The sequence below is a fragment of the Gopherus flavomarginatus genome, chromosome 20 (assembly GCF_025201925.1).
Source record: "Gopherus flavomarginatus isolate rGopFla2 chromosome 20, rGopFla2.mat.asm, whole genome shotgun sequence".
Taxonomy (NCBI): domain Eukaryota; kingdom Metazoa; phylum Chordata; order Testudines; family Testudinidae; genus Gopherus; species Gopherus flavomarginatus.
In genome coordinates this window covers 25,000,932-25,027,645 of record NC_066636.1, presented here as the reverse complement: position 1 = coordinate 25,027,645, position 26,714 = coordinate 25,000,932, and the positions used below count along the sequence as shown (strand labels likewise).

The following is a 26,714-nucleotide window of genomic DNA, read 5'->3' as shown; positions in this document are numbered from 1 at the left end:
CGGGGCCCAGCAGGGGTGGGCAGGTATTGGGGCAGGAGGGTGTATTGGGGCCCAGCAGGGCTGGGGGGTATTGGGGCAGGGGGTGTGTATCGGGGGCCTGGCAGGGCTTGGCAGGTATTGGGGTGGGGGGGTATCGGGTGCGGGGGGGGTCTAGTGGGGGGGGTATCGGGTGCGGGGGGGGGGGTCTAGTGGGGGGGGTATCGGGGCCCAGCAGGGATGGGGGGTATTGGGGCAGGAGGGTGTATTGGGGCCCGGCAGGGCTGGGGGGTGTATCGGGTCCAGGGGGGGGCTAGTGGGGGGGTATCGGGGCCCAGCAGGGATGGGGGGTATTGGGGCAGGGGGTGTGTATCAGGGCCTGGCAGGTATTTGGGTGGGGGGGGGGTATTAGGGCCCAGTAGGGCTGGGGAGTATTGGGTCAGGGAGTGTGTATCAGGGCTAGGCAGGTATCGGGGGCTGGGGGGGGGTATCGGGGCCCAGCAGGGATGGGGGGTATTGGGGCAGGGAGTGTGTATCGGGGCCTGGCAGGGCTCGGCAGGTATCGGGGGCTGGGGGGTGTATCGGGTCCAGGGGAGGCTAGTGGGGGGGTATCGGGGCCCAGCAGGGGTGGGCAGGTATTGGGGCAGGAGGGTGTATTGGGGCCCGGCAGGGCTGGGGGGTATTGGGGGAGGGAGTGTGTATTGGGGCCTGGCAGGGCTGCGGCAGGTGTTGGGGGGGCGGGGGGGCTATCAGCATCTCAGCCCCGACGCGCTCTGTTGCTCACCTGCTCTCTGCGTCTCTCTTGCAGCCCATCCTGCGCCCAGAGACCTGGCTGCGCGCACCATGACCAAGCTGGTGCAGTGGCTGTGCGGACTGGCCCTGCTGGGCACTGCCTGGGCCACCCTGGCCTTAGACCCCCTGGGCCTCCACCTCCCTCTGCCCTGCCAGCAGGTGCTCTGGCCTTTCCCTGTGTACCTGCTGGTGGCTTTCGGCTGCTACTCCCTGGCGACCATTGGCTACCGCCTGGCTACGTTCAATGACTGTGAGGCTGCAGCAAAGGAGCTTCAGGAGCAGATCAGAGAGGCCCGGGCGGACCTGAGCCGGCGAGGGCTGAAGTTCTGACCCGCGGGGTGGGGAGGCTGCACCCCAGGGAGCTGGGCCGATCACCTCGCTTGGATTAGCACAATAAAGAATCAGTTTGTGTAGCTGAGCCTTGCTGATAGCCTGGGGAAGGGCCATCGCAGGTGGGCTCTGGGTGGGTGCCTGCTGCGGCAGGGGGCTGGTCCAGCCGCTCAGGAGAACAGGGCAGGTGACACATGGCGCTGGGTGCACGAGTGGGGTGGGGACTCCATGGTGATGGTAATTAGAGGCAGTCAGTGCCGCCGCTTGCTGCTCAGGGACTCCCTTCACTCCTGCAGCCAGGCCCCCGGTGCAGTGCCTAGCTGCTCTCACAAGCAGAAAGGGCCAGGGTTTGGATGAGAGTCCCAGGAATCACTCACGTCACTCCCTGGGTTCCTTGCTGGGGGTGACTCACTGACGGGTGCTCTTCCCTCTGAGTCAGCGGCAGGGAGCACTGTGCTGCTCTGTGTCAGATGCAGGGTGCAAGCAAGGACCTGAGCACTGTCCTAGGGAGGTGGGTAATCCTGTACTGTCTCCTTCAGTCCCCTGAGGGTGGCACTGCTTGGGCTAGCCACCCCCAGGCGACTGTCTGAGCCCAAGCTCCCCGCACACCGACTCCCCTGGTTACTCATAGCAGGAAGCTGCAGAGACTCCTGTGCTTTCCCGTCTCCCTAGGGGCCCCTCCCTGGCTCTCAGCAGTCAGTGGGCATTAAATCAGGGCTGTGGAGGGCTGTCGATCAGACCGAATGCCAAGGCTGCAGCCCTTCCAGCTCAGGCTCCAGCATGCTGTCTGGGCACTGGGTGATGCTCCTGGCCCGGGGATGTGGGAGGAGTTGTCATTTCCAGGATGGGGTGGGCCAGGCCGTGCTAGTGGGAACCTTGCTTCTATGGCCCGGAGACTTTCACAGGCTGATTGAAGATGATGAGCAAGTTCAGCAGGGTTTTGTACAGCCCCCTGCACTCCAGAAGGCAAAGTGGGAGGCTGCTTCCTTCAGGGAATCCCTTGCTTCTGAGTAGCCCAACAGCCCCAGCCGTGGGCCGTCTCCCTGGCTGGCACAGGCCCTGCTGCAGGGCCCATGTGGCTCCCCACAGCCAGAAGGGTGGGGCTGCTGCCTGTGACACACGCTGGGGCCTGCCTCCCTGGCAGACTCCCTGGGTTCCTTGCATACCAGCCAAAGAACTTTCTTGTTCTTAATTATTGGCTGCGCATCCTTCTGCGAAAGGAGCAGTTGATATCAAAGGCAGGAATAGGGCTAATTAGCAGGAGCAACTAATTAGCTGCTTCCTGAGCAACAGTGGCAGCAAGGAAGGCGGGACAGCCAGTGCGTTGCAGTCTCGTCCATGCGTGGCCTGGCAGTGCCTGCCTTGAGCAGCTGGCTCAGCTGAGGGACACTCCCCAGCTCCCAGTGTGACCCTGGCTGGGGCCCTGCAGGATGGAGACTGAGGGAGGGAGGGGGCTTGATGGAGCCTGATGGGCACTCCCAGCAGTTGGCCACCCTGTCGAGCCCCAGCCCAGGGCAGAGAGGAGCTGCCCTCCCCAGGATGATCCTGCACATCTTGCGTGTTGCCAGGTAGCAGGACGTAGGATCTGTCAGCAGCCACCCCATCCTCTCGGCTCCCTGGGGGCACAGCCAGGATCAGAACAGCCCCGTCAGCACAGGCTGGAGGGGAGGGGGAGCTTCTCTTTGGAGCAGGTTGATCCAAACGTGGCTGTCCCTTCAGCCCCAAGTAGGAGCAGGCTGTTTCCCAGGCACCCACATGTTTGGACATGATGTCCTATGTGACCCTCCAGGGCTTCCCGGGACAGGCCACCCATTGACTTGGTGTGACGAACTGGGAATGTTCTTAACGTTTGCTCTGAATACTGTGTTGGTGCCTCAGTGTCCCCTGTGCAGTTCTTAAGTATCTAGGTGGTGGAATAAGGGTGTGATTGCTGCAGAGCAAAGGACCAGTGCACCTAAATGCCTGATGCTCTGTCTCCTAGCAACTGATGGCCTGGGCCCCTCCTCTGCAAAGTTGCCAACTGAAGATGCTGGAGACAAAGGGATCAGGTGAACTCCTGGCCCAGGAAAGGGGCTGAGCAGAGAGGAGGGGCTGGGGGGGTGGTTAGTCTGGAGCTGGCTGAGGATGAGGAGTGAGGGCAGACGTGGGGGTCTGGCTCACTGACCCCCAGAATGGACCCGGCCGAGAGGTCCCATTCGCTGTACCTACAAGCTCTGTTTTAGACCCTGTTCCTGTCATCGAATAAACCTCTGTGTTACTGGCTGGCTGAGAGTCACATCTGACTGCAAAGTGGGGGTGCAGGACCCTGTGGCTTCCCCAGGACCCCGCTGGGGCGGGCTCACTGTGGGCAGCGCACGGAGGGGCAGAGGATGCTGAATGCTCCAAGGAGAGACCCAGGAGGTGAAGCCGTGTGAGCTTCTTGCCCTGGAGACAGTCTGCTCCAAGGGAGAGGAGGCTCCCCAAAGTCCTGCCTGGCTTTGTGGGGAGCAGTTCCAGAGCATCGCCCAGGGACTCCGTGACAACTGGTGGTAGCGGCGGGACGTACTGCACCCCGTGAATGGCGCTGCTTGCAGTAAGTGACTGGGGAGCAGTAAAACGAAGGGGGGATAATGAGAACCAGGCGTGCTGAAGGCTCAGAGATGGACGGTTTCAGGAGGCGGTTAACCCCTGGGAGTGTGTGACCAGCGAGAAGGACTGTTGGAGTAACGGGGTCCCCCTGAGGACTGCAGCGAGCAGTCTCGGGCAGAGGAGCTTGCCACTCAACTCTGGGAGAGAGAAGGATTTTTGCAGTAGCAGGGTTCCCCGGGGGATTGCAGGAGCAGCCCCAGGGGTGGAGGAGTCTGCAGTTCGACCCTGGCAAAGAGGTGGTGATCACGAGAAGGGCTGGCACACCAGGGGTTCTTCCTGGAAACCATGGGAGAGCCAAGAGCACACAGGCCTGTGAGTCCAGAGCCACTTGGGAACGGTGAAGTGATGGCCTATCACCATCCCCTTAAGAAGGACATTGTGATCCTGTGCACAAAGAGAGGGTTACACATGGGGATGTTCACCAAGGCACTGTTAATCATGCAGTTGGAGGAGAAGGACCGTTCTGAGGAGCAGATTCCTGGCCCAGATGGGGCTACAAGAGGATCTGGGAGCAGCTGGAACAGCAGCCAGATATCCCCGAGAGTCTGGTCCCCAACCAGACGAGGGTCTTCACGATCGGGTTCCCCATCAGGGGATCGGAGACGGATGGGATTGGAGCAGAGTCTGAGGGAGCGAGAGCCCGAGGAAAAGCTGCAGGAGAAGCAGCAGCAGCATGGACTGGCAATGGTGGAGCGGAGAGACATAGGGGGCTGCCTAGGGGTCAGTGGGAAAACATGCATGGGGTGGCGAGACCCTGGGACAGAGAGAACTGTGGTGGTGCAGCCGCAGATGCTGAGGGGCTGTGGGACCTGGGTGAAGGTCCCCGGGGTGAAGCTCCTCTCCCTGCCTATGGGCCGGATCCCTGTGCAGACCCAGGAGGGGTCGGGCTGGCTGATCGTTGGGGTTCTCCAGAATATTGGCTGTGAGGCCCTGTTGTGGGGTTACTGTGTCTCCTTGGCACAGGATCCAGGCCCTGCTCCTGTAACAACCGAGGGTTTGAATTTAAATCCAGGGAACCAATTGGCTAGGATGGAAATGGTCAGTGAAAATGCAAATAACCTGGCTGGCAGGGGGGAGGGGCTGCAGGGCTCAGGATACCTGCCTACCTGTAACCAGCCCCCTGGGACTGAGGGGGAGGGAGAGTTGCTCCCCGCCCCCCTGCACACTGGAGAGGGGGCTCACGCTGACTCTGATGCTGTGACCAGAGCAAGCAGCTTGCTGCCTGCCCCCACTGGGGCAGCACTGGGCACGGGGGGAGCTGAGACCCCAGCTGAGTGGGGGGATACCCAGGCAGGGCAGGTTGGCTGCCAACCAGGTTTGCCTGGTCCAGACGTGCTGCTGGGAAGTGATTACACAGCAGGGAGGGAGCTACCAGGGACAGGGCTCAGGGGGGCTGTGACCCCAGGCCCAGCCAGCGAGAGGGAGCAGGTCCCACTCCCTGCCCCAGCAGCTGAATCCCAGACCGAGCTGCAGAGGGATCCCTCCTTGGAGAAGCTGAGGGAACTTGCTGGCCACAGCGCTGCAAACCCCCTTGGGGAAGGCTGCAGGGACAGAGTCCTGCGGGAGAAGGGATTCCTGTCCTGAGAATAGGCTCCCCAAGGGGAAGTAGAACTGGGGGGAATCAGGAGGCAGCTGGTAGTGCCCCAGGAAACCACAGGGTTCTTCCCTTTTGAGCTGCTGTATGGGACGAGAGTGAGGGGACCCCTGGACCTGAAGGGGGAGGATTGGGAGGAGAAGGGGGAAGACCCCCTGATGGATCTCTTCCCTGAGGTGGGAGCCAATCTCCTCATCAGGTGTTCCCCATTCAGAGTCACTGAGAAAGCAACCCAGATCCTGGAGAGAGAGGTCAAGGACCTGCTGGCTTTAGATGTGATCCAGCTGTTCAACAGCCCATGGGCCTCATCTGTGGGGCTGGTCCCCAAGGGAGACAGGATGATCTGGTTCTGTGGGGACTATCAGAAGCTTAAAGCCATCATGGTGTCCGATGCCGACCCCATGCCAAGGCCTGGGGAGATTCTAGACAAGCTGAGGGGGATGGAGAACTTGGCCCTGGCAGACACTGATAATGTGCATCTTTAGCCAGACCTGGGAGGAACAGGTGTCCCAGGGGAAGAGAGGGCTGGGCTGCCTCAAGGAGGTGGGACTGACGGTAAAAGCTGGAAAGTGTAAGGTGGGGACAGCAGAGATGTTGTATCTGGGCCACAAGGTGGGGAGCGCCTGCCCAAGACCAAAGCTGGCCAAGGCCAAGATGGGGGCTCTTAACCAAGAGAGCCTAAATCGCAGACCAGAGTGCTGGGAAAAGACCCCATCCCAGTGTGAACCTCGGGGTATTGAAACTGGACTGTGCTGGTGTAATTCCGACCAAGGAATGAAAGAGATGCTGGGGCGTCCATGGGAACGTTGGTGGGTTCAAACTTCCCCAGGTCACTGGCTGGAGTGACCTGGCTCAGTTCAGTCTCGAAGGGGGGAGAAATGTGACGAACTGGGAATGTTCTTAATGTTTTCTCTGAATACTGTGTTGGTGCCTCAGTGTCCCCTATGCAGTTCTTACGTATCTAGGTAGTGGAATAAGGGTGTGTGATTGCTACAGAGCAAAGGGCCAGTGCACCTAAATGCCTGGCACTCTGTCTCCTAGCAACTGATGGCCTGGGCCCCTCCTCTGCAAAGGTGCCAGCTGAAGGTGTTGGAGACAAAGAGATCAGGTGACCTCCTGGCCCGGGAAAGGGGCTGAGCAGAGAGGAGGGGCTGGAGGGGGTTGTTAGTCTGGAGCTGGCTGGGGACGAGGAGTGAGGGCAGACGTGGGGGTCTGGCTCACTGCCCCCTAGAATGAACCCAGCCGAGGGGTCCGGTTCGCTGTATCTACAAGCTCTGTTTTAGACCCTGTTCCTGTCATCGAATAAACCTCTGTGTTACTGGCTGGCTGAGAGTCACGTCTGACTGCGAAGTGGGGGTGCAGGACCCTGTGGCTTCCCCAGGACCCCGCCTGGGTGGACTCACTGTGGCAAGCACACGGAGGGACAGAGGATGCTGAATGCTCCAAGGAGAGACCCAGGAGGTGAAGCCGTGTGAGCTTCTTGCCCTGGAGACAGTCTGCTCCAAGGGAGAGGAGGCTCCCCAAAGTCCTGCCTGGCTTTGTGGGGAGCAGTTCCAGAGCATCGCCCAGGGACTCTGTGACACTTGGGGAGGGGCCTGCAGGGTCAGGCCATAGGGTACCTGCCCCCCCTTGCTCTTTCTCCTCTGCCTTAAACCGAGCTGGGAGGGGGCACCAGGGCTGGGGGTTTGAGTGTGCCTGGGCTGTTGGTTGTATTCTCCTGTGTACCCACCAAGTTTTGGGGGGCACCAGAGGGTGCAGGCCCTCCACAACCCTGGCCTGCTCTCCGTGCCTAGGAGTGCCCAGAGCCGAGGAAACAGGCACCACACTCTGGCTTTGATTTATTAAAAGGCACTTATGCTCGTACCAAACCGCAATACAAACCAAGGCATCCAACAGAGAAGAGGGCAGCCCCCCAGCACTGCACTTGGCTCCCACCACAGCCCCCCTGGAATGGCTGAGCACAGGAGAGAGAGGAAGAAAGTCCCCAGAGCCGGCCAGGTGCATGGGGGAGGCAGGGGCACTGCTGCAGTGTCAAAGGCACTATTCCCAATCAAGCAAACTAATGAAAAATGAAAATGGCTGGAGGTAGAGGAGAGCTGGGGGCGGAAGCCATCCCTTGCGGCAAGGGGCAGCTGGGAAGGCAGCCATGGCTCCTCAGAGCCCCCCAGGAGCAGCAGAGCCCCAGGCAGGGGGCAGTACCCGTGTAGGCTCTTTGGCTAAGGCAGGCCTAAGGGGCGGCTGGCAGGGGCCTCCACCAGGGCAGGGGCAAGGGTGGTAGAATCACAGTGTGAGCATTGGCTCCTTCTCCCTTCATTGGTCAGTGAACATACTGGGGGGAGGGAAATCATTTGGGCTGAGGAGCTGGGTCTGCACCTGCTGCCGGCTCCCCACCTGAAGGGCTCTGTGAGGTTCCTTCCTGCCCCAGGACAGCGGAGACGGCAGGTTCCAGGTCTCAGGCCTGCAGGGGCTTGTAAAGCTTGTCATGGTCCAGCGGGAACTGCCAGAATAACCAGAACCGCAGGATGCTGGTGACTATCCCGGGGATGTTAGGGACCTGAGTGGGAAGGGAACGGGGGGGGGGGGAGGCACAGAGAGAAGAGAGCTATGAATCTTGCAGCAGTTTTACTGTCCCCCATGCCCCCTCCTCCCCCCATGCTGCTCCATCAGCCATGTGTCATGGGGAAGCTGTATCGACTGCCTGCCAGCCAATTAATTCAAATCAGTATCCATCGCCCTGAGCGCGGGTCATGGGGCAGCGCAGGGGGTCTGCAGGATGGCTTGGGAGCAGTGCCCAGTGCTCGCTGGGGGTCTGGGCCTGCACCCCGAGATTCCCAGGGCAGCCCTCCCACGTGGCTGTGAACGGCGGGGCACCCCCCCCCCCCCCCGCCGAACCGCACTCACCATGATGTAGAGGTCGCTGAGCTGGAAGCCATACAGCGTCCAGCTGGCTGAGGCCAGGAAGGTGGCCACAGTCAGTGGGAAGGACAGGCACCGGGTCGACCTGGTCCGGACGATCTTGGCCTGCAGGGGACACAGCAGGGGTTAAGCTCAGGGCACTGAGGGGACCTTCCTGCAGACCCCAGCCAGGGCCCCTCCCAGAGTAACAGCTGTCCCCTGCAAGGCTGTGGGGTCAAGGAAGAACCAGAGCTGAGTGACCTGCCAGCTTCTCCCTTGGGCTCCCCACTCCAAGGCCTCCAAGCTGAGGGGCCCTGCAGGAGCCCAAAGGCCCCAGCATGCGTTGCTCTGCCCTGCCCTGACCCAGCAGAACGCCCCCGAGGGAGCCGCATGCCCCAGGCCAGCGCCCCCCGGGGGAGCCGCACGCACCAGGTCAGCCAGGGGCGAGAGGTACATGCTGATGGTGAAGACGCTGCAGAAGAGCCCCAGGCGGGCCAGGCGCACGGCCACGTCGGGGATCAGGAGGTTGAAGTAGCAGTAGCCGAGGATCAGCACCCCCAGCAGGGCCGTGCTCTGCAGCAGAACCCGGCGCTGGGGGAAGGAAGAGGGCAGTCAGGGCCAATCACACCAAGGCACAGGAAACCCCCTCCCAAGAAATGTCACTGTCAGACCCTGCCCCAGGCACCTCCCACCCACGCCAGCCACCTGGAGCCCTCCCCGGCGAGCCTGGCAGGCGGGAGGGACCTGCTCTCCACCCACCTTCTCGGGGCTGAAGTAGAAGTACACCAGGATGTAAAGACTCTGCAGCGCCGCCCCGATGGTGTTCACGGTGATCAGCGTCCAGTCCTGCTTCAGGCACCCGTAGCTCAGCCAGCTCAGGTTGCTGCAAGGGGAGACCAGGCTGGGTGGTCACTGGCGCTGCTGCCTGTGGGGTTAGGAGCCCCTCCAGCACCGGAGCACGTCCCCACACGTGAACCTCCCAGAGATGTGCTGCCCCCACCGTACAAGCCTCTGGGGCACGTGCCCTGCCTAGCTGTTGTCCAAGCCCCCCTCCACTGGAGCCCCAACTCCATCAACCACATGACCCTCCGGCCTGCGCCCCCTCTCCCCTCCTGTCAGCGGGGGCTGGACATACTTTATATCGGTGGTAAGAAAGGGCAGGAACTGGATATTCTCCACGCTCTGTGTCCGAAACATCTGGCGCAGGTCAGTCCTAGGGATAAGACACGTGAGAGATGCCTCCCATCCCCCCAAGTCTGAGGGGACCCACCCCCCGAGTCTGAGAGGGCATAGCCACAGAGGCTGCGTCCAGGGTGGCACCCAGAAGCAGTGCTCCCATTTGCCGTTTTTCAGCCTTGGTGTCAGATGGTTACAGGACTGGTGGGGCCGGCTCTGGACCCAGCGTTGCCCTGGGGCAGCGCCCAGCTGCGTTATTGCTCTAGTGACTGGTGCACCCCCAGGGATGGGCCAGGCACCCACTGTGACGGGGTCTCCTCCCCAGCCAGCTCACCCCCGTGACGGGATAACTCCAGCGCTGGTAGTGCCTCCGCCTGCTAGCGCTGCGTCCGCACTCGGGGCTGCGTGAACCAGCTGCAGTGGGACGGATAAACCGGGGTAACTTCCTAGCGCCGGCAAGGTGCAAATTCCCAGCCCTCACAACTGCAGAGAAATGCTGGCAAATGGAACCTGCCTCCCCCCAGCCCTGGCCAGCAAAGAAAAGGTCCCAAAGTTGCTCTTTTAAAAAGCCTTCTGACTGCTGATAGCTCAATGCTGGTCAAACTGCAGCGGCCCAGCCATGCCAGGTGCTGCCCACGCGAGTCACGGCCTATGCCACAGGGCTGAGTGCGGGGTAGCCACTGGGAACGGAGGGAGCCCCCGGGGCAAGTTCCTGTGTCCATAGGGCTGAGAGGGGCCGGCACCTGTGCTGCCAACCCACAGCGATGCCCAGCCCCCCCAGTGCCTAGTAATCCATAGCAGCCCAGCCCAGCCCCCAGCAACCCCCAGCCTCTTGGAACCCACAGCTCTTCCCAGCACAGCCCCCCAACACCTCCAATGCCCAGCAACCGCCAACCCACAGTAACCCCAACACCCAGCAACCCCCAACCCACAGTAACGCACAACATCCCCAACCCCCAGTAACCCCCAGCAACCCAAAACCCCCAGTAACCCCCAGCAACCCAAAACCCGCAGTAATCCCCAACACCCCCAGCAACCCCCAGCCTCTTGGAATCTACAGCTCTTCCCAGCACAGCCCCCACACCCCCAACCCCCAGTAGTCCCCAGCAACCCCCAACACTCCCAACCCGCAGTAACCCCAACACCCCCAGCCTCTTGGAACCCACAGCTCTTCCCAGCACAGCCCCCCAACACCTCCAATGCCCAGCAACCGCCAACCCACAGTAACCCCAACACCCAGCAACCCCCAACCCACAGTAACGCACAACATCCCCAACCCCCAGTAACCCCCAGCAACCCAAAACCCCCAGTAACCCCCAGCAACCCAAAACCCGCAGTAATCCCCAACACCCCCAGCAACCCCCAGCCTCTTGGAATCTACAGCTCTTCCCAGCACAGCCCCCACACCCCCAACCCGCAGTAACCCCAACACCCCCAGCAACCCCCAGCCTCTTGGAACCCACAGCTCTTCCCAGCGCAGCCCCCAGCAACGCCCCGTAACCCGCGGCCGCGGACCCGGACCCGGACCCGGACCCGGAAGCGGAGCGGGCCCGGCTCGGCTCGGCTCGGCCAGGCCCGGCCGCACTCACAGGCCCGCGGCGAACATGCCGAGGGTGCAGGCGATGCAGGCCCCCGAGAGCAGCGGCAGCGGCGGCGGCGGCGGGTCCATGCTGGGCTGCGGCCGGCGGGAGCCGAGACTGGGGCCGCCCAGGCCGGGCCCAGCCGGGACCCGCCCCCGGCACTCCCCGGGCCGGACACCCAGAGAGCGGGACCGCCGGGCCCCCACCCGCCACGGCCCGCCAGCCCCCTCGGTGTCCCCACAGCCTCCCGGGTCACCCCACAGCCCCCCCGGGTCACCCCCCGGCCGTCGTGTCACCCCACAGCCTCCCGGGTCACCCCACAGCCCCCCCGCGCCACCGGGTCACCCCCCCCGGCCCTCGTGTCACCCCACAGCCTCCCGGGTCACCCCACAGCCCCCCCGGGTCACCCCCCGGCCCTCGTGTCACCCCACAGCCTCCCGGGTCACCCCCCCGGCCCTCGTGTCACCCCACAGCCCCCCCGGGTCACCCCCCGGCCCTCGTGTCACCCCACAGCCCCCCCCGCGCTGCCGGGTCACCCCACAGCCCCCCCGCGCCCCCGGGTCACCCCCAGGCCCTCGTGTCACCCCACAGCCCCCCCGGGTCACCCCCCGGCCCTCGTGTCACCCCACAGCCTCCCGGGTCACCCCCCCGGCCCTCGTGTCACCCCACAGCCCCCCCGGGTCACCCCCCGGCCCTCGTGTCACCCCACAGCCCCCCAGGGTCACCCCACAGCCCCCCCCGCGCTGCCGGGTCACCCCACAGCCCCCCCGCGCCCCCGGGTCACCCCCAGGCCCTCGTGTCACCCCACAGCCCCCGGGTCACCCCACAGCCCCCCGGCCCTCGTGTCACCCCCCGGCCCTCGTGTCACCCCACAGCCTCCCGGGTCACCCCACAGCCCCCCCGCGCCACCGGGTCACCCCCCGGCCCTCGTGTCACCCCGCAGCCTCCCGGGTCACCCCACCTCCCCCGGCCCTCGTGTCACCCCACAGCCCCCCCGGGTCACCCCCCGGCCCTCGTGTCACCCCACAGCCCCCCCGGGTCACCCCACAGCCCCCCCGGGTCACCCCCCCGGCCCTCGTGTCACCCCACAGCCCCCCAGGGTCACCCCACAGCCCCCCCGCGCTTCCGGGTCACCCCACAGCCCCCCCGGGTCACCCCCCGGCCCTCGTGTCACCCCACAGCCTCCCGGGTCACCCCACAGCCCCCCTGCGCCCCCGGGACACCCCCCCGGCCCTCGTGTCACCCCACAGCCCCCCCCGCGCTTCAGGGTCACCCCACAGCCCCCCCGCGCTTCCGGGTCACCCCACAGCCTCCCCGGCCCTCGTGTCACCCCACAGCCCCCCGGGTCACCCCCCGGCCCTCGTGTCACCCCACAGCCCCCCAGGGTCACCCCACAGCCCCCCCGCACTTCCGGGTCACCCCACAGCCCCCCCGCGCCACTGGGATACCCCCCGGCCCTCGTGTCACCCCACAGCCTCCCGGGTCACCCCACACCCCCCCTGGCCCTCGTGTCACCCCACAGCCCCCCGGGTCACCCCACAGCCCCCCCGGCCCTCGTGTCACCCCACAGCCCCCCCGGGTCACTCCCCGGCCCTCGTGTCACCCCACAGCCTCCCGGGTCACCCCACAGCCCCCCCCGGCCCTCGTGTCACCCCACAGCCCCTCCCGCCCTCCCGGGTCACCCCACAGCCCCCCCGCGCCCCCGGGTCACCCCACAGCCCCCCTGGGTCACCCCCCCGGCCCTCGTGTCACCCCACAGCCTCCCGGGTCACCCCACACCCCCCCTGGCCCTCGTGTCACCCCACAGTCTCCCGGGTCACCCCACAGCCCCCCCCCGCGCTTCCGGGTCACCCCACAGCCCCCCCGCGCCACCGGGACACCCCCCGGCCCTCGTGTCACCCCACAGCCTCCCGGGTCACCCCACCCCCCCCGGCCCTTGTGTCACCCCGCAGCCTCCCGGGTCACCCCACAGCCCCCCCACGCCACTGGGTCGCCCCCCGGCCCTCGTGTCACCCCGCAGCCTCCTGGGTCACCCCACCCCCCCCGGCCCTCGTGTCACCCCGCAGCCTCCCAGGTCACCCCACAGCCCCCCCGCGCCACCGGGTCGCCCCCCGGCCCTCGTGTCACCCCGCAGCCTCCTGGGTCACCCCACACCCCCCCCGGCCCTTGTGTCACCCCACAGTCTCCCGGGTCACCCCACAGCCCCCCCGCGCCACCGGGTCACCCCCCGGCCCTCGTGTCACCCCGCAGCCTCCCGGGTCACCCCGCAGCCCCCCGGCCCTCGTGTCACCCCCCGGCCCTCGTGTCACCACACAGCCTCCCGGGTCACCCCACAGCCCCCCCGCGCCACCGGGTCACCCCTCGGCCCTCGTGTCACCCCGCAGCCTCCCGGGTCACCCCACCCCCCCGGCCCTCGTGTCACCCCACAGCCCCCCCAGGTCACCCCCCGGCCCTCGTGTCACCCCACAGCCTCCCGGGTCACCCCCCCCGGCCCTCGTGTCACCCCACAGCCTCCCGGGTCACCCCACCCCCCCCGGCCCTCGTGTCACCCCGCAGCCTCCTGGGTCACCCCACAGCCCCCCTGCACCCCGGGTCACCCCCCGGCCCTCGTGTCACCCCACAGCCTCCCGGGTCACCCCACACACCCCCAGGCCCTCGTGTCACACTACAGCCCCCCCCCCGCGCTTCAGGGTCACCCCACAGCCCCCCCGCACCCCGGGGTCACCCCCCGGCCCTCGTGTCACCCCACAGCCTCCTGGGTCACCCCACAGCCCCCCCCGCGCTTCCGGGTCACCCCCCGGCCCTCGTGTCACCCCACAGCCTCCCGGGTCACCCCACAGCCCCCCCCGGCCCTCGTGTCACCCCACAGCCCCCCCCGCGCTCCCGGGTCACCCCACAGCCCCCCCGCGCCCCCGGGTCACCTCCCGGCCCTCCTGTCACCCCACAGCCTCCTGGGTCACCCCACACACCCCCCAGCCCTCGTGTCACCCCACAGCCCCCCCGCAGCCCGGGGTCACCCCCGGCCCTCATGTCACCCCACAGCCCCCCCCGCGCTTCCGGGTCACCCCACAGCCCCCCCGTGCCCCCAGGTCACTCCCCCGGCCCTCGTGTCACCCCACAGCCTCCCGGGTCACCCCACACCCCCCTCGGCCCTCGTGTCACCCCACAGCCCCCCCCGCGCTCCCGGGTCACCCCACAGCCCCTGGGTCACCCCCTGGCCCTCGGTCACCCCACCGCCCCCGTGTGCCCCTCACAGCCTCCCCTGGTATCCCCACGCTCCTGTGTCACCTCATGGCCCCCATGTCACCTCACAGCACCCCCAGCTCACCTCAGTATGACACCATAACGCCCCAGCCCCTCTGAACACCCCTATGTCACACCCAATACAGTGCCACCCCTCAGCACCCCCCCCAGTCCCACTCAGTATCACAGTATAACGCCCCCCAACAATCCCCCCACAGCTCCGTCACACACCCAGCCACTGTCACTCCTCCACCGCCCCCCCCTTGCCCACAAACACTCATGCTATCTCACACATGCCCAGCACCCCCGTCCCCACTGTCACCCCCAGCAGCACCATCTCCAGTCGCTCCCCCAGGGCATTACCACCTCAGTGCCCCCCACTTACACCCCCTGTACTTCCATCTCGACACTCCTAGATATTCCCCCAATCCTTGCCTGCCTCCCAAAATCACTGCTACCCATAACAGCCCTCTCTGGGTGCCCCCAGCTATTGCCAACCTAGCCTCCCCCACTCCCCATCACCCTCAGATCCACCCCCCATGGGGCAGAGGGGAGCAGCAGGGATCCCTGTGGCCCTAGGATGGGGGGAAATCGTCCCCCATGACCCGAGAGAGAGAGGATGATGTCCCTAGGGCAGGGGGCACTACTGGCTCAGGCCATGTTTAATTGCTGCCAGAGAGCCAGGACTCCTGGGTTCAGTTCCTATGCAGCCTTGGGTGACTCACTGCCCCTTTCCCAAGTTTCCCAGCCTGTCTGCAAAGTGGGGGAGGTGGAGCCTGACTCACCTACTTCCCAGGCTGGGAGCCGCAGCCCAGGCTGCAAAGTGGCTAGAGCCAGAGCCACAAAAGTAGCTCGCTGGGTTCCCTGAATGGAAGTTGGGAGCCAGGGCCTGGGCCTGGTGTCACTGCTGCACGTTCCCTGGCCCCAGCTGCCCGGGGCTGCTGATCCATGGATCCCGCCCGGCCATTTCCCAGTCCCACTGGCTGCTGCTGCTCTGTGTGGGCCAGGCTGCCCCCCTGTGCCCAATTCGTTCCGTGATGGCGTCACAGCGGCTTCCCTGGCACTGAGCTGTGACGTCCCAGAATGAACAGGGCAGGGCGCAGGAGCTTGTCCGCCCGCCCAAGGAGATGGAGTTGGTTGTTGGAGTGGAACAGCAGGGTTGTGTCAGGGCCAGTGCGTTAACCAGCTGGCAGGGATGGGGGGGGGGGCAGCACCTGTTATGGGAATTCAAAGACATTTCCTGCTCAATCTGTGCCCAGCTGCCAGAGCTCGGCTGAAGCTGTTGCTTTGGGCTGATGGGCCTTAGAGTTTGTCTCCAGCCTAACTCCACCTCCTGGGGCTGCTTCTTTGGGAAGGGGGCTAGTTGCCACAGGAGGCCAGCCCAGGGGCTTGCGAAGGCTCCGGCCTAGGCTGCTGGAGGGTTCCATTCCCAGGTGGGCAGAGAGGAGCCTAGCTGCCATGCCTGGACCTTGCAGGTGCTTGGGGGCTGTGTCCCTCCTTGCCCGGGACACTGGTGAGCATCCTGTGACTTCGGCAGGGTGAGTGGCTGTGTGTCAGCTCCAGTTCTGGGCATCAGCTGGGCTTGGGGTGATGCCTGCACATCTGCCCGGATGTTGCATCTCTGCCTATCTCCAGTGGGTGGTAATTAGGCTCCGGATGTGCCAGTCTCTCACCTGACTCACTGCAGCCTGCACCAGTCGGACCAGCAGCCAGCCACAGGCCACCACCAGATGGCCTGGTTTGGAACCAGGGTTCCTGGGGTTCCCCAGCTGAGTGGGCAAGGGGTTTCTGCCTGAGTGTGAAGGGACCGTTTTGTGTTGACAGCCAGGTAGCTGGGCTGCTGTAGACTCTGGGTCTCCCTATGGAGCAGTTGATTGCATAATGGTGCAGTATCAGGTGGGACCCATCCAAGTGCCTGGCTAGGAGGGGACAGATAGCCCAGCGCTTAGGGTATCCAATACCCAGGTTCAATCCCTGCTCTGCCACAGGTGCTCAGCCTGTCTGGGCCTCGGCTCCAATCTCTGCAATGGCGTGACAGCACCGCTGGGGAGGGATAAATACATTCACGGTTGAGGTGCTCACATCTCTGCTCCCAGGACAGTCCTGGCTCTGGCACACAAAGGTGGAGTTGGCCTGGGAGCTCTCATGGAGCAGGGTTTTGAGGTCATGCCCCCCTCTCCAGGGCAGGAGTCGCCAGCTCAGTCCAAGGCTGGGGAAGGGAAGAGGAGCCAAGCACGGCCCCTGGCCAGGCCGCTCCGGGGAACGGGAGTCAAAAAGACACTGCATGGCCCTGGATGAGTCTGTTTGATTTTCGTTCCTTGCTGCCAGCTATGTTTGTCCCAGTGGGGCTGCAGCCGTCAGAGGCCTGGAAATGCAGCACAGCTCAGTGGGGGCACAGTGAGAGATGGTCAGGGTCATCCATGGCCCAACTCAGCCCATCCCTTCAGAGTCACTCCTGTCCCCTCCCCTCCACCCTGCTTGGGAAGCATTTGTGACTCTGGATCCAAATAATTGATGCGTCAGGCACGAGGTTTCTGTGTCACTTTCCATTCCACACACACCCCCCCCCCCGCAAACCCCAGCCAGTTAATTAACTAATTACAACAGCCTTGTCACCACGAACCCACTGCTCAACCCACCTCCCCACAAGAGGCCCCACGCATTTGGCCAGTAGGACCAGCCAGCCATTTTCCCAGGAGTGGAGAAGGCTGGGAAGGGGACAGGCTGCCCTGGCAGGGTCTTGAACCCACAGGAGGCCTCTGCTTGATGGGAGAGCAGCCCTGGGCAGGGTAGGTTTGGACCAGGGGTAGCACTCTCTGCCTGTCACCTTCTCTGTGGCTCTAGCAAGGGAGATTCAGCTGGGGCCTGGGCGCTGCCCCTTAACTGGGGGGCAGGGGGAGGGATGGAAGCTGAGGAGGAGATACTGGAGCCATCCTGGGCCCTAGGTTGGGGGAGTCCCAGGGGGCCTATGGTATTGTCCTGCCAGAGCTGTTGGATGAGCACAGTTGGCGCCTTCCCCCAACCCCAGCAGCCGCAGTCTGGCCATATCCAAACATATTTATTCAGGACCATTTGTATAAAAATTTCAGTGGTAAAAAGGAAGCTTTACAAATTGAGACACGTTATATACACTCCTCCGTGCAGAGCCCAGCAGGTGTGTGGGTGAACGAGCCACCTAGCCCCCTGCCCCCTCCAGGCACCAAGACGCACACAGGCCGTGGAGACAGGGTCCTACAGCATGTCTAGAGACCTGCCCGTGGTGGGAACTCCAGCCAGGCAGCAGCTACGCTCAGCCTCTGCCCCACCCTGTTTCCAGCACAGGTGGCTGCTTTACACAGAGGACAGAGAGTCCTGGGTGGGGCCGGGAGAGAGATACTGTGGCAATGAGCCTAGGCAGACAGGAACGGGGCTGGGAGTTTGTGCCCAAGGAACTCTTGCTCTCAGTGTTTCTGGAGAGGCCAGGCTCAGGTGAGTAGAGGGAACGGGGTGTCATGGGTTTGGGGCTGCCAGCTCATTCCATCCTCAGGCAATTGTGAGGAGGTGTTTGTCTCCTTTGAGGAGCCTGCAGCCCATCTCCCTGCTTCAGGCCAGACAGTCCCAGGCCCCTGGCCAAGCTGTAATCAGCAGAATTGCCATAGGAGGTCAGAATTTGGGGAGGGGGCACCTGCTCCAGACATATCTACACATTATTTTCCAGGTGTCACACCATATGGAATCCTGGCACCCACATCGCTGACACCAGCATCCTGCACCAGAAGGAATATTGCTCCAGGACATCCTGCTCCAGCAAGGTGATACCACGGCCCCAGCAAACCCAGAGTCCCTGGGTTGCACTCAGCCTCACAGACACAGCCCGTCCATGGGCTGCTTGCTTGGGCAGCACTCGTGCCTCTGCCTGCAGGACACTTCCACGCCACCAGCCCGCAAGGCCTGTCCATCCTGCACACTCCATGGGGGCTGCCTCAGCTGGCCAGAGGTGCCTGCACCCCACCCCCTCCTAGTCCAGAGCCACTGCCCGTCCAGCCAGGGCAGCAGCTGCTGTCGTCTGCTCTCAAAGCGAGTGGTTGAAAGTGCTGGTGGTCCGTTCTTTGGTGGTAAGGAGGAGCAACCCCTCCTGCAGGGCCGCTTCCCACAGGGCTGTGGTGGCTTTGGTTGCTCAGCTCGGCTTTGGGTCATTTGACCCGTAATACTGACCACTTGGGTCATTCAACCCGTAATAAGTCCTTAGGCTGCCAACGCATGCCTGGCTGATACACCAGCTGGAGGTGCACACGTGAGTGTTTGCAACAGCCCAGCCGGGGGCCTGCACATCTCTGGGCCACAGGGTCCAATCCCAGCAGCAGCCGCCATCCAGCGGTTCAGTCCGTGCCGCTCAGCCAGGCTCCCACCTCACAGGCCTTGCGGCACCAGCAGGGGCAGCAGGAGGCTGAGCAAGGTGACAGGGCTGCTGCTCCGCAGCGCCGAGTTCTGGCCCACACTCCTCAGGACCTGCACGTCCGCGTCATCTGCGAGAGGAGAGAAAGCAGGAGCCACGTGAGCTCTCGGACATGGGTGTCCAGGGCCTGAGACGCAGCCAGTGGCTGACACCCAGCAGCTGGGGTCACACGTGAGCCGCAAGGCAACGGCTGCAGCGACGCAGCCAGACACATGCTGTGCCACCTCCCTCCCACAGTTTGTGGCTGCTTTTCGTCCTGCCCCCCAATCCTACATTGCTCCAGGGCAGGGCTCTGCCAATATCCCTTCTGCCTGGCCTGCAGCCTGCCCCGAGACCTGGCATTCCAGACCCGGAGCAGGCTCTTCCCTGTATCCTAGTGGAAGGGGTTCTCAGGAATCTGGACTGAGGCTGCCAGACCCACAGCTCCATGGGGAATACCCTCGCCCAACTGCCTGCTGCTCCCCACAGCCCCTCATATGGCAGAGACCACACCAGGCCACTAGGGTCTGTTGGTCAGCGCCAGTAACGTACCTGCCTGGATCCCCCCCTTCTGCATTGGGGTGTGGACGGGCAGCATCCCAGCTGCAAAGCAAACAGAGACAAGAAGGTGAAGGGCAGTTACTGACCGCATGCCTCAGCCGCCAGCCCGTGCCCCGGCCTCACCCCTTCGCTCTGCAGCCTGAGTCGATCCCATTCCCTGCTATCTGCAGAGCCCATGCCTAGAGCCCTGCAAATCTGCAGGGAGCCGCTTTCTAGCCACAGACCAGGTTGGTGGATGCACGTTTCATACCCGCGCAGGGCTCTGCCCCTCCCCTAGAGCCGCAAGGAGCCAGGGTCCCAGTGACTCAGGCTGCCCTTCCCTGGAGGGCGGGCAGGGCATGGCGGTGCAGCCGGGCTGCTGGGAGGGCTCCGTGCCTGGCAGGGAGGGACCAAGACCCCAGAGATACTCACTGGCTTTGCCAGCCACAGTCACCTTCAGCTTCAGGCAGCCGTCGCCATGGTGGTGAATTGGCTTTGCTGGAGACAAGAGACAGGTGGGTCAGAGCTGGGCTGGGAGCCGGCAGCTGCACTCTCCATGCCACAGGGGCTGTTTCTCCCGCTGCTGGGGGAGGCCCCAGGAGTCAGGGTCTCTCCTGGGCCAATCAGAGCAGTGGCCAGAGAGCAGACCCCTTTGGGGCAGGGGGCACGTAACACCTTAAAGACCATGTCACCCCCATGTCATTACCTGCCTCCCACAAACCTGTGCACTCCCCCTCCTACTTGGCCTCCATCCTCCACCACAGCCTTGGCCAGGGCCCCAGCGCCTGTGTGCCCCACCATAGCCCTGACCAGGCCCCACCCCATCCCTGAGCCCCAGGGCACCCCCCCATAGTCCTGGCCCCACATCCCCCAGCCCCTGTGCCCCCCCCATAGCCTGGTCCAGGCCCCACATCCCCCAGCCCCTGTGCCCCCCCCATAGCCTGGCCCAGGCCCCACCCCCTCCAGCCCCTGTGGCCCCCCCATAGCCCCAGCCAGGCCCCACCCCCTGGCCCCTGTGCCCCTCCATAGCCCCAGCCAGGCCCCACCCCCTGACCCCTGTGGCCCCCCATAGCCCCAGCCAGGCCCCACCCCCTGGCCCCTGGGACCCCCCATAGCCCCAGCCAGGCCCCACACCCTGGCCCCTGGGACCCCCCATAGCCCCAGCCAGGCCCCACACCCTCCAGCCCCTGTGGCCCCCCATAGCCCCAGCCAGGCCCCACACCCTCCAGTCCCTGTGGCCCCCCATAGCCCCAGCCAGGCCCCACACCCTCCAGCCCCTGTGGCCCCCCATAGCCCCAGCCAGGCCCCACACCCTCCAGCCCCTGTGGCCCCCCCATAGCCCCAGCCAGGCCCCACACCCTCCAGCCCCTGTGGCCCCCCCATAGCCCCAGCCAGGCCCCACACCCTCCAGCCCCTGTGGCCCCCCATAGCCCCAGCCAGGCCCCACACCCTCCAGCCCCTGTGGCCCCCCATAGCCCCAGCCAGGCCCCACACCCTCCAGCCCCTGTGGCCCCCCATAGCCCCAGCCAGGCCCCACCCCCTGGCCCCTGTGCCCCCCCATAGCCCCAGCCAGGCCTCACCCCCTCCGGCCCCTGTGGCCCCCCCATAGCCCCAGCCAGGCCCCACCCCCTGGCCCCTGTGGCCCCCCCCATAGCCCCAGCCAGGCCCCACCCCCTGGCCCCTGTGGCCCCCCCCATAGCCCCAGCCAGGCCCCACACCCTCCAGCCCCTGTGGCCCCCCATAGCCCCAGCAAGGCCCCACCCCCTGGCCCCTGGGACCCCCCATAGCCCCAGCCAGGCCCCACCCCCTGGCCCCTGTGCCCCCCCATAGCCCCAGCCAGGCCCCACACCCTGGCCCCTGTGCCCCTCCATAGCCCCAGCCAGGCCCCACCCCCTGTGCACTCACAGATGTAGTAGTAGCTGTGTCCCTCCTTGAACTCTTTCCCCAGGGTGAAGGGCGTAAAGCGCTGGAACTTCTCGGAGAACCGCTCGGGGCCATGCAGGGCAGCTGGCTTGTTGCACTCCCAGCGGATCTGCTCCTTGGAGTGGGGCTTGCAGGCCACATACTCCTCGTACTCCACCAGGTAGAGGGTGTAGCGCTCCATGGCGCGAGGCGTCACGCTGCCCTCCTCGTAGTGCGGGCAGATGATGTCCAGGTAGTCATTGAGCCGGACCTCCACTGTGTAGTCGTCCGCTAGGAACCTGGGGCCAGGAGGAGGCACAGTCAGTGGTCAGCACTCAGGGGTCAGACACATGCAGGGTGAGACTGTGCTGACAAGACTGCAGCCCTCTGCTCCCAGCCAGCCCTCTGCACCATGGGCGGGCAGACGTCCAGGGAGGGGGTAGGGAAGGGGCAGATGCCCCAGACACAGAGGGGCCAATGCAGATTGTGGGGGTAACAGAGCAGCCACTGGATTGGGGGTTAATTTCCCAGCACTATATCCCCCCCACTCCCCCTAAACACCATCTGGGGAATTTTACAAGGTGAAGAAACAGATGGGAAAATAATCTGCCCTGGTTCGATAACCTGTTAAAACCTCCAGTGCCCAGCAAGGGGCCGAGACCCCCAAGCCCCACTCCTCCCCATGGTGTCAGGCCAGGAGCCTCAGAGCAGAGAAGAGCCTAATGCTGCCCTGGGATCTCCAGGTTCCCCCAGGGGAGATTCCTGGGAGCCAATTGCCCTGTCCCCCAGGCAGGCCCATCTCTCCCCCTGGAGAGGGGCACCGGGCCCACCCCAAACCTGCCCCCTGACATCACAGACCGGCTGCCTTTGCTCAGTGGAGCTGCTGCCTGGGGGGGGGGGGGGTTGTAGAGGAGGGAGAGACCCCCAGGGGAGGGAGGGGAGTAACTGACCCCCCCTTGGTGTCCTGTTGCTCTTCCCCTGGGAGCCAGAACATAAGCAGCTGTCACAGCTGCCCCATTAGCCAGGGCAGACGGCCAGTCTCCGCTCCACGCTGCTCCTCCATCTCATCGCCTAACTAGGGCTCCTCTCCCCATCCGGGCAGACGGGCTGCCCCCTCCCGCTGCAGGCAGGCATCTCAGCCACTTGGACATGGCAACACCGGGGGAACTGGGTTCTGCAACCTGAGAGGCCACCAGAGGAGGGCGGGGGGGCCCCAGCAGCTCCCACCTCCCAAACCAGCTAGCCCCTGACCCTGCTGCAGCCCCCTGCCATCACAGACACCCCCAGAATTGCAGTCATCTCTGGGGCAGGCCGCAGCAAGCAGCACAACAGCTGGGACAGGGTGGGATGGGGAGAAGCTTCTCTGCCCCAGCCACTCCTGGGGCCAGTGAGCCAACCGACCTCACACCCCGAGCCAAGCTGGGGCTGGCAGCTGAGTGGTCCCCCTGCCCCACACAGCTGGGAAGGCCCCTCTGTGTAAGGCTCAGTGCCCAGGCAGAGAGCTCCAGCACTGGGGGAGGGCCGTGGTGCAATACAGGGCATCAACCCCTCCCTGCTGGGGAGTTTTGGAGATGGCTCCCAGCAAGCACCCATCAGGCACTTCTCCAACTGGTAATTCCACTGGTGGAGTCTGGGCCTCCCCTGCTCACCAGCCTGTCAGAGCCAGGAGCTTCCCTCCCATCTGCACTGGGAAGGGGACACCAGCTGACCTGGGCCGAGGGCAAGCGGGTGGCACCAGGCGCCTTGGAAAGCTCAGCCCTCTGCACAGCAGGGGTGCAGGGAGGGCATTGGGGACAAAGATTACAGGAGTGTGGCCCAGTCACCCAGTGCCCTGAGCCAGCCCAAGAAGATTCATAGACTCTAGGACTGGAAGGGACCTCAAGACGTCATCGAGTCCAGTCCCTTGCCCTCATGGCAGGACCAAATACTGTCTAGACCACCCCGGATAGACATTTATCTAACCTACTCTTAAATATCTCCAGAGATGGAGATTCCACAACCTCCCTAGGCAATTTATTCCAGCGTTTAACTACCCTGACAGTTAGGAACTTTTTCCTAATGTCCAACCTAAATCTCCCTTGCTGCAGTTTAAGCCCATTGCTTCTTGTTCTATCCTTAGAGGCTAAGGTGAACAAGTTTGTTCACCTTAGCCTCTAAGGTGATGACACCCTTTTAGATACCTGAAAACTGCTATCATGTCCCCTCTCAGTCTTCTCTTTTCCAAACTAAACAAACCCAATTCTTTCAGCCTCCTTCATAGGTCATGTTCTCATGACCTTTAATCATTCTTGTTGCTCTTCTCTGGACCCTCTCCAATTTCTCCACATCTTTCTTGAAATGCAGTGCCCAGAACTGGACACAATACTCCAGTTGAGGCCTAACCAGCGCAGAGTAAAGCGGAAGAATGACTTCTTGTGTCTTGCTCACAACACACCTGTTAATGCATCCCAGAATCACATTTGCTTTTTTTTGCAACAGTATCACACTGTTGACTCATATTAAGCTTGTGGTCCACTATGACCCCTAGATCTCTTTCTGCCATACTCCTTCCTAGACAGTCTCTTCCCATTCTGTATGTGTGAAACTGATTGTTCCTTCCTAAGTGGAGCACTTTGCATTTGTCTTTATTGAACTTCATCCTGTTTACCTCAGACCATTTCTCCAATTTGTCCAGATCATTTTGAATTTTGACCCTGTCCTCCAAAGCAGTTGCAATCCCTCCCAGTTTGGTATCATCTGCAAACTTAAGCATACTTTCTATGCCAACATTTAAGTAATTGATGAGGTGGGCAGAGGTGTGACTGGGCAGTGGTACCAGCTCTGGGGGCTGGTCCCAGGGGACAGAGCCTGCAGTGGTTGGACCTCAGTTGCAGCCAGTTCTTTGTTTCTTTGCACAGGTGGCAGCTCCCAACTGGGGAAGGGGGGATTCCAGGGGGGACACGTGACAGATGAACCCCCCCAATTATATGCCTGTGTGGGGCATAACCCTCCCCCGGTGTGCCAGCTTGGTGCCCATGCCCTGTCCCAAGGCACAGACAGAGGGTCCCAAACCTGCTGGGACTTGCCTCCCCCATCAGTCCCACACCTGGAGCTGACCGGGGCGGGAGGGGGGCAGATTCGCACAGCCTGGCCAGGGCTAGCCCCACATCCTGCCTCCTGCAGCTGCCCCACCGAGGTGTTTGTCAACAGGCTTCCTGCCGGTGCACGCGCTTCCCCGTGCCCCTGGCGCCTTCCCCTGGCCCCGCGCCAGCCACGGGAAGGAAGAGGCCCATGTCCAGCAGGGAGCTGGGTCCTGGGAAAGGAAGGGCCGGCTGGGCCCCCCCAGGCCCCAGCGCTTGGCACAAACACCCTGCGGCGGGTGAACTTCAGCCCTGCCAGCTGCACCGGGCCGGATTAAACATGACCCGGGAGAGGATTTGCCAGGGCCGGGGCTCCCCCCTCCCGCAGCCCGTGGGGGGAGCCCGCTCCGGGGGGGGCTTTACTCGGCTCGCCCCGTGTCAATGCAAGAGCCCAGTCTGGGGACTCTGCGCCCGGCGCCCCCAGATCAGCCCCAGTCCTGGGGAGCCCGCAGCTCCCCGCCCCGGGGCCCAGGGACCCCTCCCCCCGGCTCAGGCCAGGTCTCGTCGCGGAGCCGCGGCTGGCAGAGGCCGGTCACAGCCGGGGGCGAAGCGAGGAGGGAGGCGCCGCTTGGGCAAAGGATCGTTACCGGGACCCGCTGACGAGCAGCCTCCCCGCGAGCCGCGAACAAAGGCCGAGCCTCCCGCCGGGGCTCCCCGTTCGCCTCCCGGCCCGTCTCGGGGGCGCAGGCTGGAGTGGCGGCCGCCCCCTGCGTGTTTACAAACTCCGCCGTGGGGCGCGGGGGAGACCCCGCCACTCCCGGGAACCCGCCCCCAGGCAGCGCGGCCAGTCCCAGAGCCCGGCACCCGCTGGAGCCTGAGCCGAGATCCCCCCACGCGTGACCGGAGCACGGCTCAGGCGTAGCCGGGCACCCTCGGGTTTGTTCCCAGCCCAGATTCGTTTGGCTCCTTCCCGAGCGCCCCTGAGCCGGGTGCGCTGGAGCCCGGGGGTCCCGGGGCTGCGGGAGCACGCTGGGGCCCAGGCTGGTGGGGGGAGCGGGGGTCCCGGGGCCGGGCGCGCTGGGGCCCGGGCTGGTGGGCGGGGGCGGGGGGCCCGGGGCCGGGCGCTGGGGGAGGGGCGCGCTGGGGCCCGGGCTGGTGGGGGGGGGGGGGCGGCGGTCCCGGGGCCGGGCGCTGGGGGAGGGGTGCGCTGGCGCCCGGGCTGGTTCGGGGTTCCCGTGGCCGGGGGAGGGGCGCGCTGGGGGCTCCCGGGGCGTGGATCCGCGCTCTCTGGCGGAGCGGGGCGGCGGGGCGCGGAGCCCCCGCACTCACTTGGGGTTGGAGCTGTTCCAGAACACCGGGTGCCGGTCCGCGGCCGCCAGCCAGCAGCACAGCCCGAGCAGGGGCGCCCAGCGCAGCGCCATGGGGCTGGTTAGTGGCTCGTTGTGTGCCGGGCACTGCGCCCCAGCGCTCCCCCTTATGTACCCGGACCGCCCTGGGCGGGAGGAGCTGGCCCGCCTCCAGCGTAGACACAACAGCACTGGGCGGTTCAACACATGGGGCGTGGAGTCAGAGCAGCACAGTGCTACACAAAGAAACACAACAATACCACGAGGCAGTACAACAACACAGAGCAACCTTGGGCAGTAGGACGCCACCACCACACAGAACCACATAGCAACACCGCATGGGGCAGTACACTCAGAGCAACACAACAGCAACACAGAGCAACACACCCATACAGAGCAAAACAAAACCAACACGGCGGGACACAATAGCACATGGAGCACCACAGCAACACACACACACACAGCCACAGAACACACAACACAATGTAATGCACAGAGGCACACACACAGCTGAAGAACAGCACCACACTAGACAACAGGCAGATAGCAAAAGGACAATACACAGAGACTCTTATGGCAAAACAACCCAGAGAGTGACACACACAAACAGCAATACCGCAATAACACACAGCACAGATCAAGGCAACACATACACACAGCAGCTCACACAAACCAGGCACCTGGGAGCACTGCTGCGGGAGCTGGGTCTCATCTCTTGGGGTGGGTTTGTGTCCTGTGCTGGGTGCCCACACACGGCTCCCCAGTGCCGGAGTGAGCACTGGCTCATGTTGGTATCACTGGGCACGAGCCCGGCCTGGTGCTTGTACTGTGGGCAGCCTGCCAGCCACTCGGTCAAGGTGAGCCCCAGGCTCCCAGCTCAGCACCAGCTCTGAGGTGCCCTGGCAGACCTTGCTCACTGCAGGGATCCAGGGATCCTCACTTCCTGGCCAAACAGTCCTGGCCTGGTGCTGGGCACCGATGAAGGCCCAACTCCTGCCCCACTGAAGCCAGTGGGAGTTTGGCCAGTGGTTTGGCTAAGCGCTGGACTGCGGGCGGCCTCAGAACCGCTACCCCTCCCTGGCCCTGAGGCGGCTGCATTTCAGTGGTGGGTGAAGGGATCCTGGAGAGTGGCCAGCTGGCCTGCAGGCAATGCCTTCCTGCTGCTGTCCCTCCAACCTCCCAGAGAACCGCTTTATCTGATGTGTTCTGGGGACATCAAAACCATCTGGCTAAATGGGG

General features: G+C 64.3%; 3 protein-coding genes across 8 annotated transcripts; 1 reads left to right on the top strand and 2 right to left on the bottom strand.

Moving 5' to 3' along the window:
- The first annotated feature begins 757 nt into the window (after nucleotides 1-757).
- DPM3 (dolichyl-phosphate mannosyltransferase subunit 3, regulatory) lies at nucleotides 758-1,181 on the top strand. Its single transcript, XM_050930138.1, has one exon. It carries the CDS (start codon nucleotides 820-822, stop codon nucleotides 1,096-1,098), a length of 279 nt encoding a protein of 92 aa, XP_050786095.1. The 5' UTR covers nucleotides 758-819; the 3' UTR covers nucleotides 1,099-1,181.
- Nucleotides 1,182-7,145: 5,964 nt separating this feature from the next.
- SLC50A1 (solute carrier family 50 member 1) lies at nucleotides 7,146-15,288 on the bottom strand. 4 transcript variants are annotated; one of them, XM_050930127.1, is made up of 7 exons: nucleotides 10,981-11,044; nucleotides 9,726-9,805; nucleotides 9,351-9,428; nucleotides 8,975-9,098; nucleotides 8,645-8,806; nucleotides 8,222-8,341; nucleotides 7,146-7,874 (listed from the first exon to the last, which is right to left on the bottom strand). In XM_050930127.1, exons 3-7 carry the CDS (start codon nucleotides 9,410-9,412, stop codon nucleotides 7,773-7,775), a joined length of 570 nt encoding a protein of 189 aa, XP_050786084.1. In that variant the 5' UTR covers nucleotides 9,413-9,428; nucleotides 9,726-9,805; nucleotides 10,981-11,044; the 3' UTR covers nucleotides 7,146-7,772. The 4 variants fall into 4 exon arrangements, with proteins under 4 accessions (XP_050786084.1, XP_050786083.1, XP_050786082.1 ...); XM_050930126.1 differs by lacking the exons at nucleotides 9,726-9,805; nucleotides 10,981-11,044 and adding an exon at nucleotides 15,000-15,288; XM_050930125.1 differs by lacking the exon at nucleotides 9,726-9,805 and having other exon boundaries at nucleotides 10,981-11,103.
- Nucleotides 15,289-18,482: 3,194 nt separating this feature from the next.
- Nucleotides 18,483-26,656, bottom strand: EFNA1 (ephrin A1). Of its 3 annotated transcripts, none has more exons than XM_050930115.1 (5): nucleotides 26,156-26,656; nucleotides 21,074-21,369; nucleotides 19,601-19,666; nucleotides 19,181-19,231; nucleotides 18,483-18,719 (listed from the first exon to the last, which is right to left on the bottom strand). In XM_050930115.1, exons 1-5 carry the CDS (start codon nucleotides 26,260-26,262, stop codon nucleotides 18,604-18,606), a joined length of 636 nt encoding a protein of 211 aa, XP_050786072.1. In that variant the 5' UTR covers nucleotides 26,263-26,656; the 3' UTR covers nucleotides 18,483-18,603. The 3 variants fall into 3 exon arrangements, with proteins under 3 accessions (XP_050786072.1, XP_050786070.1, XP_050786073.1); XM_050930113.1 differs by lacking the exon at nucleotides 26,156-26,656 and adding an exon at nucleotides 25,459-25,597; XM_050930116.1 differs by lacking the exon at nucleotides 26,156-26,656 and adding an exon at nucleotides 23,718-25,130.
- Nucleotides 26,657-26,714: the final 58 nt, after the last annotated feature.

Bases quoted from the DNA above. Each gene is read 5' to 3' on its own strand.
- EFNA1 (XM_050930115.1), bottom strand. From the start codon at position 26,262: ATGAGCCAGTGCTCACTCCGGCACTGGGGAGCCGTGTGTGGGCACCCA. The intron at 19,667-21,073 runs GTGAGTGCACAG...TCTTGTCTCCAG, and splicing joins ACACAGCTACTACTACATCT to CAAAGCCAATTCACCACCAT. The intron at 19,232-19,600 runs GTGAGTATCTCT...TTTGCTTTGCAG, and splicing joins GACTGTGGCTGGCAAAGCCA to CTGGGATGCTGCCCGTCCAC.
- SLC50A1 (XM_050930125.1), bottom strand. From the start codon at position 11,060: ATGGACCCGCCGCCGCCGCCGCTGCCGCTGCTCTCGGGGGCCTGCATC. The intron at 9,429-10,980 runs GTGAGTGCGGCC...TCTTATCCCTAG, and splicing joins GGCATGTTCGCCGCGGGCCT to GACTGACCTGCGCCAGATGT. The intron at 8,342-8,644 runs GTGCGTGCGGCT...TGTCCCCTGCAG, and splicing joins TCTCGCCCCTGGCTGACCTG to GCCAAGATCGTCCGGACCAG.
- DPM3 (XM_050930138.1), top strand. From the start codon at position 820: ATGACCAAGCTGGTGCAGTGGCTGTGCGGACTGGCCCTGCTGGGCACT.